Raw genomic sequence first — 14,826 nt, 5'->3', positions numbered from 1 at the left:
AGGCCAACTAAATTAGCAGGCTAGGTCTTACAAAGGATGAGTGAAAGGAAAGTCTTGGCAGATTTAATTTACTTCTATTTGCAGTCCAGTGTGGGCTGAGATTTATACTGACCAAAAAACTTTACAGAATTGTCCTGTTAGCCACATTTTTGGGGATGTGGCCATGCATTTGGAGTGCTTTGGCTTCTTCAGTGCCTCCATGCTATCTTGAACCTTTCTGTTGGACTGTTTTGGGTGTTGAGCTTATTGGGTGCTTTTCTGACAAGATGCCACCCCAACTTATATTTGCTAATACCAAGCTCTGGTTCAGGGTTTCATCAAGTTTGCGGGTCTCAGATGCCAGAACTGTAGCCTCAGGCTCCCTGGCTACAGCATTTAAAGACTGTGAAAGTTCCTGATGTAAACCGGAAATCTCATGGCTTGTTTTGGCACAGCTGTCAATATAATCCTGTTTCTGCTTCCTTTCTAGTGACAGCTGCATTTGTAGTACAGACACCTAAAAAAGGCAAAGATAACATCAAGAACTAGCATTGTTTCCTTGTGAAGACCTTATTTTCAAAAATTCTGGCTCACAGAAAGGAATGCCTTTCATTTGTATGCTCTTACCTTCCACGTTCATTTTTGTTTATCATTTCTATCACTTTTCAGTAGTTCCATAACAAATTATTATTATTATTTTTTAGTAGACTTTTACCCCGCCCTCCCGGCAAAGCTGGCTCACAACAATATAAAACAGTACAATATAAATAAAAGTTATAAAATCCATTAAACATACATTCTAAAACCATACATAACATAACATACTAAAGTGCTAGTAGTGATTCCTCAGCGTACAGTCAGTCCCTTGATCTTCAGTTATTCAGGCAATCAGGTTGGGAGGTAGTTGGGGATCCAGAGGGGTCAGGCTCTCCTCAGGAGCTATCAGTTATCAGTGATGGTCGGCGGTGGCAGCGGCTCCAAAAGCCTGGCGGAAGAGCTCTGTTTTACAGGCCCTGCAGAACTGCAACAGGTCCCACAGGGCCCTGATCTCCTCTGGGAGCTCATTCCACCAGAGGGGAGCTCATTCCACCAGAGGGGAGCCGCCACCGAGAAAGCCCAAGCCCTGGTTGTCGCTAACCTGGCCTCCTTGATGTTCGAGAGGGCCAGGCGATTCTGGGTCCCTGATCGACGTGCTCTCTGGGGAACATATGGGGAAAGACGGTCCCTCGGGGATGCAGGTCCCTGGCCATAAAGGGCTTTAAAGGTCATAAACAGCACCTTGAAACGAATCCAGTATGCTATAGGCAGCCAGTGCAGCACCTTTAGCACAGATTGGATGTGCTCCCGTATACATCAGCAACCTGGCCACGGCATTCTGCACCAGCTGCAGCTTCCGGGTTTGAGATAAGGGCAGCCCCATGTAGAGGGCATTACAGTAATCCAATCTCGAGGTGACCATTGCATGGATCACTGTTGCCAAGTCATTGTGTTCGAGGAAGGGAGCCAACTGCCTGATCAGCCTGAGATGATAAAAGGACAACTTGGCAGTGGCAGCTACCTGGGCCTCCATTGTTATGGAGGCATCTAGGAGCACTACCAAACTCCTAACCTCCGGCGCTGGCACCAATGGCGCCCCATCGAAGGTTGGGAGTGGGATCCCTACCTCCAGACCGCTTCGACTCAGGCACAGGACCTCCGTCTTCATCGGATTCAATTTCAGCCGGCTCAGCCTAAGCCAACCAGCCACAGCTTGTAACGCCCAGTCTAGATCTTCCGGTTTGGAGTCGGACTGACCACCCCACAACAGATAGAGCTGGGTTTCATCCGCGTACTCGTAACAACCCAGTCCATACCTCTGGGCAAGAGGGCGCATATAGATGTTGAAAAGCATTGGGGACAGTACTGCCCCTTGGGGCACTCCACATTCCAGCGGGTGCCTTCAGGACAGCTGATCCCCTAGCGCCACTCTTTGTCCCCGGCCTTGGAGAAAGGAAACAGGCCATTGCAAGGCTAGTCCCTGGACTCCAGTGTCGGCAAGGCGGTGGATCAGTAGCTGATGGTTGACCATATCGAATGCGGCCGACAGGTCTAACAGCAACAGCACTGCCGATCCGCCTCAATCCAGGTGCCCTCGGAGGTCATCCGTGAAGGTGACCAGTGCCGTCTCCATCCCGTGACCCGGGTGAAAGCCGGACTGGAAGGGGTCTAATATGAAGGCGTAATCCAAAAAGCCCTGTAACTGACTTACCACTGCCTATTATCTTGCCCAGGTAGGGCATGTTGGAAACTGGCCCTTAGTTGGCCAATTCGGCCGGATCCAGTGATGGCTTTTTCAGGAGAGGGCGCTCCACTGCTTCCTTAAGTGCCTCCGGGAATAGCCCCTCAGCGAGGGACTTGTTAATTATCTCCCGCAAGGCACCTCAAAACCCCTCATGGCCAGCTTTAATTAGCCATGAAGGGCACTGATCTAGGGGGCACGTGGTAGGGTGTACAGTTAGGAGCAGTTTGTTGACTTCCTCAAGGCTGAGCGGGCTGAAATAATCCAGGATGTTACTAGAAGACGTGCACGGAGCCTTGAGTTCATTCACTTTATCAACTGTAGCAGGGAGGTCCTGGCGGATCTACATGACTTTATCTGCAAAATAGCTCTCAAAAGCCTCATAGCCTATATCAAATTCCCTACGGTTTAATATGTTTTGAGTCAAAGCAGTAATAGACTGAATCATTCTAAACAATTGGGCTGGGGGTGAGCTTGCGGACGCAATCTTGGCCATATAAAATTGTCTTTTAGCGGCCTTGACTGCCATCTCATAGGATCTCATAAACGTCCTATAAGATGCTTGTGTCGCCTCATCGCAAGCACGCCACCACTGCCTCTCTAGCCGTCTTAGCTTCCGCTTCATTAGCCTCAACTTCTGGATAAACCATGGAGTGGGCTTTGGCCAGGAGCAGAGGGTGCCGGGGAGTGATCTAATCGATGGCTGTCGAGATTTGGCTGTGCTAGTCCTCTACAAGCTCGTTTAATGAGCCGCCGGGGGCATCGGTTCCTGGAGAGCCATCTGAAGCTGCACTGGGTCCATTTGGCTCCGTGGGTGAGCCAAAATAGGCTTGCCACCCAAACAGGGTCGGAGTGGAGTATTACAACAGGCCTTTAAGGCAAAGTGGTCTGACCATGGTACTGCTAATGCAGTTATTCGGCCCACGGTAACCCCAGTTGTGAAGATCAAATTGAGTGTGTGACCAGCCCAGTGAGTGGGGGCCGTTACAAGTTGGGAGAGTCCTAGGGCTGCCATGGACAATACCAGGTCCGCAGCCTGAGTAGAGGCCGTGTCATCGGCATGGACATTGAAATCACCCAAGACTATCAGTCTAGGGCGTTCCAGGGCCAAGCCTGATATGGCCTCAATCAGGGATGGTAGGCTATTGACCAGTGCGTTGGGCGGTTGGTACACCAACGAAATCACCACACTCTCCTCAGCTTCCCATACCAGGCCGACACACTCTATGCCTGTGATCCTCGGCGGTGGGAGCACCTTGAAGGAGTAAGCCTCCCTGATGAATAACGCCATTCCCACCCCCTGCCCTCTAGTCCGGGATTGGTGAAGGACCGTAAACCCAGGAGGAGCTGCCTGGGAGAGAGATACTGTCTCTCCTTCTCGCACCCAGGATTCAGTCATGCATGCCAGGTCTACATGTGTACATGTTGCATATACTTAAAGTGACATTTAAGAACAAAATTGCAGTACCATAATTTCACTTGTACTAAAAAGTAAAAAAACATAAAGCTTTGGAAAGATTAAGAACACAGAAGATTCACCCTTAAAGACTTCCTGGGAATTCACTCTTATAAAAATGTTTCAGTGATCATAAGTGCTTAGCTAGTATGGAAATGTGAAAGAAGAGGTGCTATACCTCATGTGAAGAACAGAGCTGTAAATTTCAGTATGCCCTGGATGTTAACAACTCACCTGCTTTTTTAAGTCTACTAGTTGCTTATACAGAGTTTCTTCCTAGAGAAAAAAAAGAAGAGATCATTCAACCATCTGCTGATCATTCAACCATCTGCTGATTTTCCAAAAACTCAGGAACAGAAGACTGAGGACAGCAACTTATGTCTACTGTGCATAATACAAGCATCTTCACAATACAGATATTTCTCCAACATAGTCAAGGTTAAACTAAGCCAATACTAAGACTTGTATGCTACTAATGGGAAGAATAAGATTCTAACAAAAAGATCCTCATACTTTACAGGTTTAAGTCGAACTTCCAATTTTAAAATGTACAAATATTCAGACCTTTGCAACAGCTGGAATCTTCGGTGGTCCTGAGTCAGCCTGAGAGAGACTGCAGTTCAGAGAAAGGTCTCCACAGGTCCTTTTCAATCTCCTCCGTTCACGTTCCACCTGCATTAAAGAAGAGGAAGGGAAAGTATTACAGAAGCCAAAGATACCAACAGAACTTGGGCCAAAGGGGAAGCAGGATAACATTTTGTAAGCTGGCAAAATAAGCCACACATTATGGGAGAGATCTATGACTGGATTGCAGCGGCAGGGGACCCAAACAGGATCTAGCAATATTGAGGATGGGGGTGTTTAATCTTTTTCCCTGTGAAATCTCCCTGATCTAAATCCAATTCCTAAGATCCACAGGGGGAAAACCCAAAATACTGGCACTTTTCTCTTTCCCTCTGCAGTTCAGGAAGGCAATTTAAATCACGGAAAATAAGGGCATGGGGGGAAGAGGTTAAATACTCCTTTTCCAAGCACTATTGCTGGGATGCTGGTACTGCTGCCACCCCACCCCCCACCCCCACTTGCTTTTCAGTGAAAATAAATGCCCACGTCTGAGATGAGTGACACGACCTCCTGGATGACATGTTGCATCTTGCATGACTGGCACCAAGTCCCAGCGTTAGGTTGCACAGGACACTGCTGTTCTGGAAACCAATCAAACTGAAGACAAGGGCATGTATGTAAAAGAGGACTACCCAATGAGAACAGTGAATTAAGAGCAGTCTATACTGGAAGAATCAAAGTGTAGAAACTTAGACTGTGTATAAGAATATGATATGGATGATAATAAGAACAACTATTATCACACAGGGGAGTGAGGAGGAGAGCCAAAATAGCACATCTTCCCTTATGGAGAGACTCACCTGTTCGAGTGTACCTCTGAGCTGTATATTGTGCTGCTCCAAACCTTGTTTGTCATTCTCCAGCCTGGCAACTGCTTCCTGCAGAAGTTTCAGGCGCCTGTACAGCAGCCTCCATTCAGTTGCCCAGGTCAGCTCTCCTTCTTTCTTAACAGACTATATAACACAGAAAACAGTGCAGGATAATCAGTATATTTTCCTTCCTTTAAAGAAACCCCCCTCTTTCAAGGGTTTTGCTGCTGGAAACAAGAACCAGACAACTAGCCCCTGAAGCCATATATCTGAACTGGGAGCCATATTCCAGAACTCCCTTTTTTATATCACAAGTGTTCCAGTGCTCTACTATTCTTATCTTCTGTTGACTTCTTACCTCTCCAGCCTCTTTAGACCATATCTCTGACATGCCATTTTCTCTAGGAAGCAAATCCACATCTCCTGTCAGAGCTTTAGTAATATGTCTCTCTTCCTCCAGTGCTCTGAAAGCTCTATTCAACTGCTCCTGTGGGACAACACACAGTACTAATCACTGACATACCTAAAATACCAAGAACATAAGTGGAGTCTTGCTGGAGCCGATCAAGTCCAGCAACCTGTCCCGTACAGCAACCAACCAGTTGTCTTGGAGGGCCAACAAACAGGGCATAGAGGCTGAAGCCTTCCCCTAACGTTGACACCTGGAACTGGTCTTCAGGGGTTTGCTGCCCCTGGACATGAAGGCTCCCATTAGGCACCATGGGTAGTGTTACAGACAGACCTATCCTCCATTAATTTTTCTAATCTTTTACAGTCATCTATGCTTGTGGCCATCACTACACCCTTTGGCAGTGAATTCCACAATTTAATTACTCTTTGGGTAAAGAAGTATCTCCTTTTGTCTGTTCTGAATCTATGGGCCCATCACATTCACTGAGTTTCCCCTAGTGCTATTATGAGGGGAGGGGAGGGGGTTCTCTCTATCTACTTTCTTCGCTTCAGGTGTAGTTTTATAAACCTCTTATATCCTCTGTCATTTTTTTCTAAACTGAAAAATTTTAGACTCTTGCTGTTTTATTTTTCACTTTCTGAATAATTCTTAGCATGGAGTTTGCCTTTTTCACTGCTACCACTCATTGAGTGGACATTTCATTGAGCTGTCCACTATAACTCCAAGATCTGTTTCCCTTTCACTATCAGGCAGTTCAGACCCTACAAGTGTATCTTTAAAGTTATGGTTTTGGTTCCTAAGTGCATCACCTTACACTTGTCATTTGCCATGTTTTCGCCCACTCATCCAACTTAAGGATCCTCCTGTGGCTCGTCACAATCTGCCTTTGTTTTCACCATCCAGAATAATTTGGTATTATTTGCAAACTGGGCCATCGCACTGTTCACCCCCAATTCTAGACAACATAGAAACAAATTAAATACTACTAGTCCCAATACATGCAGGAATCCATGGCTCACTCCCCTTCATTTTGAGAACTGTCCATTTAGTCTTACTCTCTTCTTCCTGTTATTTAACCAACTTTTAATCCACAGGAGGAACTGTGCTGTTATCCCATGACTGCTAAACTTACTCAGAAGTCTTTGAGTATCAAGTAAGTGTCCAAAGAAACTAAAATCCATAAGCACAGTATTCTGGCCCCTCAGGACTTTATGCACATACATTAAGAATGGTAGTGCAGGCTATACCTCTCAGTCTTCAATTTACTGTTACTCAAATTCTGTTTTATATTGGTCCAGTTGAATTTTTTAAAATATAAAGTTATCTTGAATTAACCCATTCTTCACCAATGCTCCCTCTAAGCTGTGGAGTCTTGTGAGCAAAAATTCTACTTTGTGAGCTACTGGCATTAAAGTTGTGAGAGAGTGATTTGGCTACTGCAGAAATTAGTTTGCTCTGGAGCCATCCTTCCTGAACTAAGACAAAAATGTGTGAGCTGGAGGTTAAAAAACTGTGAGCTAGCTCACACGAACTTAGCTTAGAGGGAACACTGTTCTTCACTGCAGAGTGGGCTACTTCTAAAGTAGTCATGAATGATGGCACAAACCTAATCTTAGCCTGATAATGAATGAAACTGAAAGATCCTTATGGCCTAATTACAACTTACATTTTTCCCCAGGACAAATGTGTATTATAAATTCTGTGCTGGGACCTTAATCCCTGGCATGTGTGAGATGACCCCAAGGGGCTGCTATTTCCTCTCTTGGGGGTTCCTCATGCACTGATGAAATACACCTAGTAGGATTGCCAGCAGTGTTCCCTCTAAGCTAAGTTAGTGTGAGTTAGTTCACAGTTTTTTAGCCTCCAGCTCACACATTTTGGTCTTAACTCAGGAAGGATGGCTCCAGAGCAAACTAATTTATGTAGTAGTCAAATCACTTGCTCACAACTTTAATGCCAGTAGCTCACAATGTAGAATTTTTGCTCATAAGACTCCACAGCTTAGAGAGAGCATTGGTTGCCAGGTCCCCTCATTGTTCCAGCAGGGGCATTTGGGGGGTGTTCCAGGGGTTGGTGTCCCACCCCCAAGAAACACCCTCAAGCCACCCCTTTTCCCTCTCCTCCTGCCCGATTTAAAGGGCTTCAACTGATTGGTGGGGACTATGTGGCCCGCCAACCAGCTAGAGGGCCCTTTAAATCTAGCAGGAGGGAAGGAGAGGGGTGGTTGCGGGCTGCATGTGCAGCTCACAAAAAATCCCTTTAAAGGAAATCAGGCCTGCCCACTGTGCCCCCCACCCCACTCACTTTAAAGGGTCTTTCTGCACGCTGCACGTGTGACCTGTGACCACCCCTCTCCCTCCCTCCTGCTAGATTTAAAGGGCCCTCCAGCTGGTTGGCACTGATCAGTTGAAGCCCTTTAAGTCGGGCAGGAGTGGAGTGAGAGGGGTAGCTGAGTGGATGGTTGCTCTTGGGGGCAGGGCTTCCCCTGCCAGCCACTTGCCTAGGGGTGGCTTGAAGCCTCTAGAAGCAGGGGAACCCCCGCCTGGACCTGGGGGCTGGCAACCCTAACAGCTAGGTTTCTCCAATAGGGCAGAAACACCCTTCCCCAGGCCATTTTAGGTTGACGGCAAGACTTAAGCCCTGCCATAGTCCCAATCCAAGTTAGGTCTGCATGAGCCAGGCATTATGTTTCCAACATGAAATACCCAGTGGATTACACAGACCTGAGGAAAATGTAATGTGTAGCTAGGCCCTTAGACTGCATGGTTTTATTATACCTTAAACAACTTGCAGGGTTTGGAAATGGAACAACTAAATGCCTACCTGAAGATGAAACCTGTCGTTATCCCTTTCTGAAACCATGGTTTGCATGATACCAATTTCCTTCCTCAGGGCTTTCAGAGCCTCTTCACTTTGGGACAGGGACAGACCCAGTTTCTGTGCTTTCTCTCTCCATTCTATCTCTGCACTCTCAGTCTGGTTAAGAACAGCCATCATGTGATCCAGTTCCTCCTCCTTTACTCTTTTCTCCTCTTCCAGCTGCTGAATTTTTTCCTTTTCCCACTCTAGCTTCTGATCCTTTTCCTGAAACGCCTTCCTCCTGGCTGCCTCTTCTTCCTTCAAGACCAGGAGCTTTTGGATATGACTCTCTATGTTGTCCTGTTCACTATCTTGCAGTCTCAGGGCTGAGATGATTTGCTTCAGATGTTCACTGCAGGTCAGCAATTCCTCCTCTTTGCCTCCAATTTTATCTTCTAGTTGCTTGACCTTCACTCTCTCCTGCTTAACCTCATCACCTTTCTCCTGCAACATGTGTTGAAGATACTGTATATTTTCCAGAAGTTCCTTCATTTCATCATTTATTTGCTTTTGCTCTCTCTCACACAGACCATTCATCCTGACCTGTTCTTTCTGATCTTCTAGAACTTCTTTTTCTTCTCTGGGATGTTTCTCATCCCCCTTTTCAGCCGCCCAGAATTGGAGATGGTGCATATCTGCCTGTTCATGTTTGTGCTGGCACTTCTGGAAGTTTCCCTCATGCTCTCTTTTTCTAATCACTTCCTCAAGATGACTTACTTGATTCTTACATGCCTGTAGTTCAGTCTGTGTGGTTTCTACTTCCAGAAGGTATGTGTTAATTTGCTTGGCCTGCTTGAGAATTTCTTCATCTTTCTCCTTTGTTATTTGATTAATTCTATCTAGATCCTGCTGTAGGCTTGCTACATTATTCTGTTTCAGCTCTATCAGTCTTAAGAGGTCCTGAAGACGTCCTTGTAAGGATTCTCTCTCTTGGTCTCTGTCCTGAAGACAAGATTTGGAGGACTCCACTTTCTCCAAGATAGACTTTGTCTGTGTTATTGCCACTTCCTCTCGCTGCTGGAGTTGGCAGTTCTCCTCCTTTAAGGACTCTAGCTCTCTCTCTTTATTACTCAAAGCCTGTTTTGCTTCTTGAAGTTCCACTTGCATTTCCCTCAACTGTCTGTCTGTCTCTTTGTTGTGAACCTCATGCTGCTCTTTCAGGGATTCAACTGCTTGTTCTTTTCTTCTTAATACCACTTTGAGTTGTTCCAGCATTTCAAGAATTGTCTCCTGCAACTGAAGTTCATCTTCTTGTGTCTTGTGGTGCTTTATTTTTTCTTTCTCAACACCATCACCTCTCTCCTTTAGTGCTACTGTGCAGCACTGGAAATCTCCAAATAAATCTTTTACCTGTTTTTCCACCATTTCTAGATGTTGCCTTTGGAACTCCAGCTCTTTGTCCTTTTCCTTTAAGGTTCCTTGTGTCTTTGCAAGAAGTTCATGAAGAGTCTTTAGCTCCATTTCCATTTCTTCTTCCATCTCTCTTATTTTCTCCTTTTGCAATTCAAGCTCTTGATCTCTCTGTGTCAGGGTGAATGTTAGGTTTTTTACTTTCTTAAGTAGCTCATGGAGTTGTGTCTCCCTCTGAACCTCACTCTGCTGCAAACTAGTTATCTGTTCCTTCTGAGATTCCACCTCCTTTTCTTTGTCCCTGAGAATGGCCTTCATGTGTTCGAGGCTTGTCCGAACAGCCTTTACCTGCTTTTCCACCTGTTCCTCCCGTTCTTGAAGCACCTGCTTCTGAGATGTGAGCTCCCAATCTTTTTCGCTCAACTGTGTTTTCAATTCATCTACATCTTTTAACAAAGCTCCAATGTGTGATGACTCATTCTCTTCCATCATCTGGATTTTTTCCTCCTTGATTTGAGTTTCTTTGACTTTTTCCTCTAGATTTAGGGTTAGGCTTTCTATTACAACTGTTTGGCTTTGTGTCAGCTCTTCTAGTTTTTCGATCTTTTCTTTTTGAGATTTCACAGTTTGGAGGCTCTCTTCTAGGTCTAGATTTAGCCTTTCTAGAGCAGCTGTCTGTATTTTATTCTGCTTCCCTAGTTCTTCAAATTGAGATTTTTGAGATTCAATTTCTTGAACTTTCTTCTCTACATCTTTAGTAAGATGTTCTACAGTAGCCTTTTGCACTTCCCTGTGCCTCTCCAGATCCCTGATCTGTTTTAAGTGAGATTTTATTTCTTCATCTCTCTCTGCTATAGTAGCTATTAGGTGATCTAGCTTTTCTTGCAAGTCTTTGTCTACTTTTGCCTCTTGCTCTAATGTCATCAGTCTTTCCTGTTGAGTCTCTACTTCCTCCTGTTTAATTCTTAGGGTTGAGAGCGCAGCCTGAAGCTCCTGCTCCAGGGACTGGTTCATCTTTTCCATGGCATTTGCCCGTATCTCAGAGGCTTTGGCAGATTCCCGAAGAACGTCCAGCTCCCATACCATCTTCTCCTTTGCCATTTGTAACATACCTTGTTCATTCTGGAACACACAAAAAAACCCATGCAGTTTAGTCTTGAAGGCTTAGATACTGTCGAAAATTTCTGCTAATGGAAGGGGGGGAAATTCCCCCATACATGCACAATGTAGACCCCCAGAAGACATGTACCACATTAAGAACTATATTGCAGCCAGGAAAGATATACCTCTACAAGAGTCATAAAAGAAGCTCAGAGAGAATAAAATGGTATAACGAAAGATCTCCTGCTTCCTCAAATGACTTTGCCCATTATGTCTAGACCTCTGCAATGCTGTCTCTCACTTCCTTCAAATCCCTCCTAAAAACCCACCTTTTCCATGAAGTTTTGGACAACCCCTTAGATTCCACCCATTAATGGGTCTATGTACGTATAATTGGAATCATGCTTGTTCTTCCTACATATGCCCTGTTCTGCCTCCTTCCACTCCCTTTGTTGTATGTCAAATTTTTGTAAATTCCTCAGGACAGGAATGCATTTTCTTGTACTCCACAGAGCCATGCATGTTCACAGTACTCCATAAGTCATATAAGCAACAACACTAACAGTAAATTAGTATTTGTACATCGTGTACATCATTTTACATCATATATCAAGGAAAACTAAACCCCCAATTAGATGCAATCTACTGGTCAGGACAGTAGTGCTCCCTTGTCAGGGCTCACAATTCCCTGTTATTGGATATATGAAGCTATACCGAGTCAGACCATTGTTCTATTACGGTTAGCTTTGTCTACTCAGACTGGCATCAGTTCTCCAGGATCTCAAGCAGAGGTCTTCCACATCTCCTACAACCCAATCTTTTCAACTGGGTATGCTGGGAATTGAACCTGGGACATTCTGCACAAAAAGTAGATGCTCTGTCATTGAGCCGTGGCCCCTCCCCCAAACCATTTTTAGGACCTCTGCAAACTATTTGCTACTCTCACCAATGCATCTTTCTTTTGCTTCTCAGCATTCTCTAGAGACTTCTCCAAAGTGGTCACCTTCGTGCGCAAAGTCACATTCTCTTCTTTGAAAGCTATGACCTCTAACTTTAAGGCAGATTCCAAGGAGATGCATTTGCCATCAGCCATCATTTTTTCTGAAATGGAGAAAGTACAATGGAAAGAGATCAGATAATAGCAATGTTTGAAAGTGATTTTTAACTTATAATGAGAAGGTAGTTAGGAGTGTTCTTTTTCAAAGAAGAGGTTTAGAGAAAAAGCAGTATTCAGACTAATGCCAAGAAAAGCTTAGTGAAGACAAGGGATTTTGGAGAAACAGTAGATAACATGGTATAACATACCAATGTGAAGTACTACTTAAGCAACTTTAAAGAGAGAACTGCTTCTGAAATACTCAATAAATCAGAAAGACAAGAAATGCTCCAGAACAGCAGAATGCAGTTCTCAGTTTTCAACACTATTGCAAGGTACACACTCATGCCACTCACTCCATCAGGTATTGTCTGGCTTGCACTAATTTTATGTAGGCTACATTTAAAAGTTCAAACCAAACTCAGACCAATTCCGATTTAGAGGTGTTGGTTTACTTTTGGGTTTCCATCAACTCAGCATTCCCATCTCTAAATGGAGTAGCAGTGCTCTGGAAGCAGAGCAAGTACTAGTTTTAGGACAGTCTTGTCCTTTTCATTTTATCAGTTCTTCTCAAATGCCTTTTAAAAAATTTTCTTAGAACTCAACCTGAATTATTCTACTGAATATAAACACTTGCTCACTGATAAAAATATTTATCTCCTCAGTTACTACCCTACTGTTAAAGCTTTAAAAACATTCTGGCTCAACTTTTTCAGGAGTGTACATGTCATTCTGCAGCAAGAAACCTCACTGTAAGGATTAGTAGGACTTAAACCTTAGAACTGTTTCCTGAACTGTTGTTGTGACCACAGACTTAAACTGTGAGCTGAGCACACGCTCTGCCCATAGATTTTGGGTTTCAAATACTGATCCAGAGAAGCTATATTTCTAATGGAATTCTGACTGGCTTGTGCTCAGAACGAAGTCCCTGCATACCTGAACAATTAGTCATGAACCTTAAGTCCTCTGCTTACTCTCAAGCAGCTTCTCTATTACTGTTCCTAAAGTGTGCTTTGACTGATCTGTAAAGCCTACCAAGTACTGCACTCTTTCTGATTTTCCATATGACTTCCTGTCATTTGCCTAACCTTGGCTCATGCCTTTAATTTTTGCAACTTCTCATATTTCAGCATGGCTCTTGGCTCCAATTTTCTGCTGATTCCAGTTTACATGTTCCCCCACTTACCTTCTGTCCTCCAGGCATCCTCCTTCTAATTCTTACACCTAAAACTGTATCCTGATAAGATTTATCATTTGACTATAAAATTTGCTCTGTCTTGATTACTGTAAGCCAGCTGCAAAACTTTGGGGTGCCCCAGACAGCCACTAAACCTGACAAAGCAACATTTTTGAGGATACCTAATTTCCACAGTCATTAATTCCATCCAGCCCACTCCATTTTGACAGCACAAAGCTCTCCTTCTGGAAGGCCTGTAGCATCTGTGAGGCACCACAGTGAGAAGGAAGAGTCTGTACCTTCTTGGCTTTGGTTCAGCCACTTTTGCAGCTCTTGTGCTTTGGCACTGATACGATCACTCTCAGCTTCCTTTTCACTTAATTCTTGCTTCAGTTTCTCAGAATTCTTCCTTATCTCATCCTGTGAAAATAGTAATGGTGATGATACATGCACCTAAAAACTAGAACATGAAAGAAAGAACATCTAGACCAGTGAAACAACAGCCTCCTCCTCTTAGAGCAAGCCTACAGGTTACATGGAGTTCTGTGTAATTTTCCACCAATCCAAACTGGACCCCTTTGCAACAGCTTGTAAAGAACTTTGGTTCCCTTAAAATTCTGTTCTGATTCAAAGTTTGATTCAGGCTTCAGATGAGGCCTGCTTGTGAGCTAAACCTGCCTTGCTGAGAAAGAACACAATGATCTTGTGAAGTGTAGATAACACACCTGTGATGGGAGGATGGGAAGCTTGGTACTGTCTTCCCCAATTAGCTGCATTCCTTCTAATTAAGCCATGATTTGCAGCTGTGGGAAGGGGGCCGAGCCTAACTGCAGATTGGCTCTGAGCCTTCCTCCCAGGTCAGACCATTGCTTAGGTTACCTGTCCAACCATTGGTCCAACACTTTGGCTATGTGTCATCACAAAGAGGCCTTATTGGTGCAAAGGCCTAGCACCACGAGGGTCCCTTACCCATAAAAAAGTTAAAATTATAGTTTATTCTCAGCTTGATGCTGGCTACCTGAGACCTAGCCATGTAGATTTCTTCTTGCTCACTTTTGGCCATCTTAAACACTTGCTTGCATAGTTCATTCAGCTTTGGCCTGTGGTGACTCAGGAATAGAGCCACTTTGGATCACTGCAACTACCATCTGAGAATGGGTAATATCTTCTAACTTGGAACCAATGTGTAACAGTTTTAGCTAGCCTTTAAATCTCTAGATTTTGTATTTTATCCTCACAGTCTTTTGTTCTTATTTGAAATAATCATGCACCTTAATAAAAATATAATTTAGTTTATTTTTGTGGTTGTGTTCACAGTTCTCAATCTAAATCTAGCACCTTGACTGGCAGACCAACTACCAGAGTAACTTGCCTTTTGTGAGAAACTCCTTCTGTGAGCCAACCTTGCAGGGTAGATTTTTATTTAAACACAGGAGGGTTAGAAGCTTTGCCCTTTGGCATCTGACTACTGGGTTAGTAACAAAGGGGGCTGGTGGCAGGCTACCGGACTGGTGTGTGAATAGTCACACTCCAGGGTTTTGTAATTTTGTCTTGCAGCCCTGTACCAAAAGACATTTGGCCCAGGCTGGACTAAGTGACCTTTTGACACAGCTGCTTTCTTCTCACTTAATTTTTGCTTCAGTTTCTCAGAATTCTTCCTTGTACTAGGAGGCCTGTTCTCAAAC

At 44.4% G+C, this 14,826-nt stretch overlaps 1 protein-coding gene across 1 annotated transcript in view; it reads right to left on the bottom strand.

Annotated features, from left to right (window-relative positions):
* The window catches only part of CEP250 (centrosomal protein 250kDa), a 56,709-nt gene continuing 41,883 nt past the window's right edge, over positions 1–14,826 (bottom strand). The window contains exons 25-32 of the mRNA XM_015408207.1: positions 13,441–13,561; positions 11,815–11,969; positions 8,382–10,889; positions 5,505–5,633; positions 5,138–5,290; positions 4,278–4,385; positions 3,948–3,989; positions 1–496 (exon numbers count right to left, since the gene is read on the bottom strand). Coding sequence (XP_015263693.1) covers positions 203–496; positions 3,948–3,989; positions 4,278–4,385; positions 5,138–5,290; positions 5,505–5,633; positions 8,382–10,889; positions 11,815–11,969; positions 13,441–13,561 — 3,510 coding nt within the window. The 3' untranslated portion in view covers positions 1–202. The remainder of the gene's footprint in view (positions 497–3,947; positions 3,990–4,277; positions 4,386–5,137; positions 5,291–5,504; positions 5,634–8,381; positions 10,890–11,814; positions 11,970–13,440; positions 13,562–14,826) is intronic.

Source organism: Gekko japonicus, unplaced genomic scaffold (assembly GCF_001447785.1).
Source record: "Gekko japonicus isolate JY-2015 unplaced genomic scaffold, Gekko_japonicus_V1.1 scaffold211, whole genome shotgun sequence".
In the NCBI taxonomy this organism is placed as follows: Eukaryota; Metazoa; Chordata; class Lepidosauria; order Squamata; family Gekkonidae; genus Gekko; species Gekko japonicus.
This window is presented reverse-complemented; position numbering and strand designations above follow the sequence as displayed.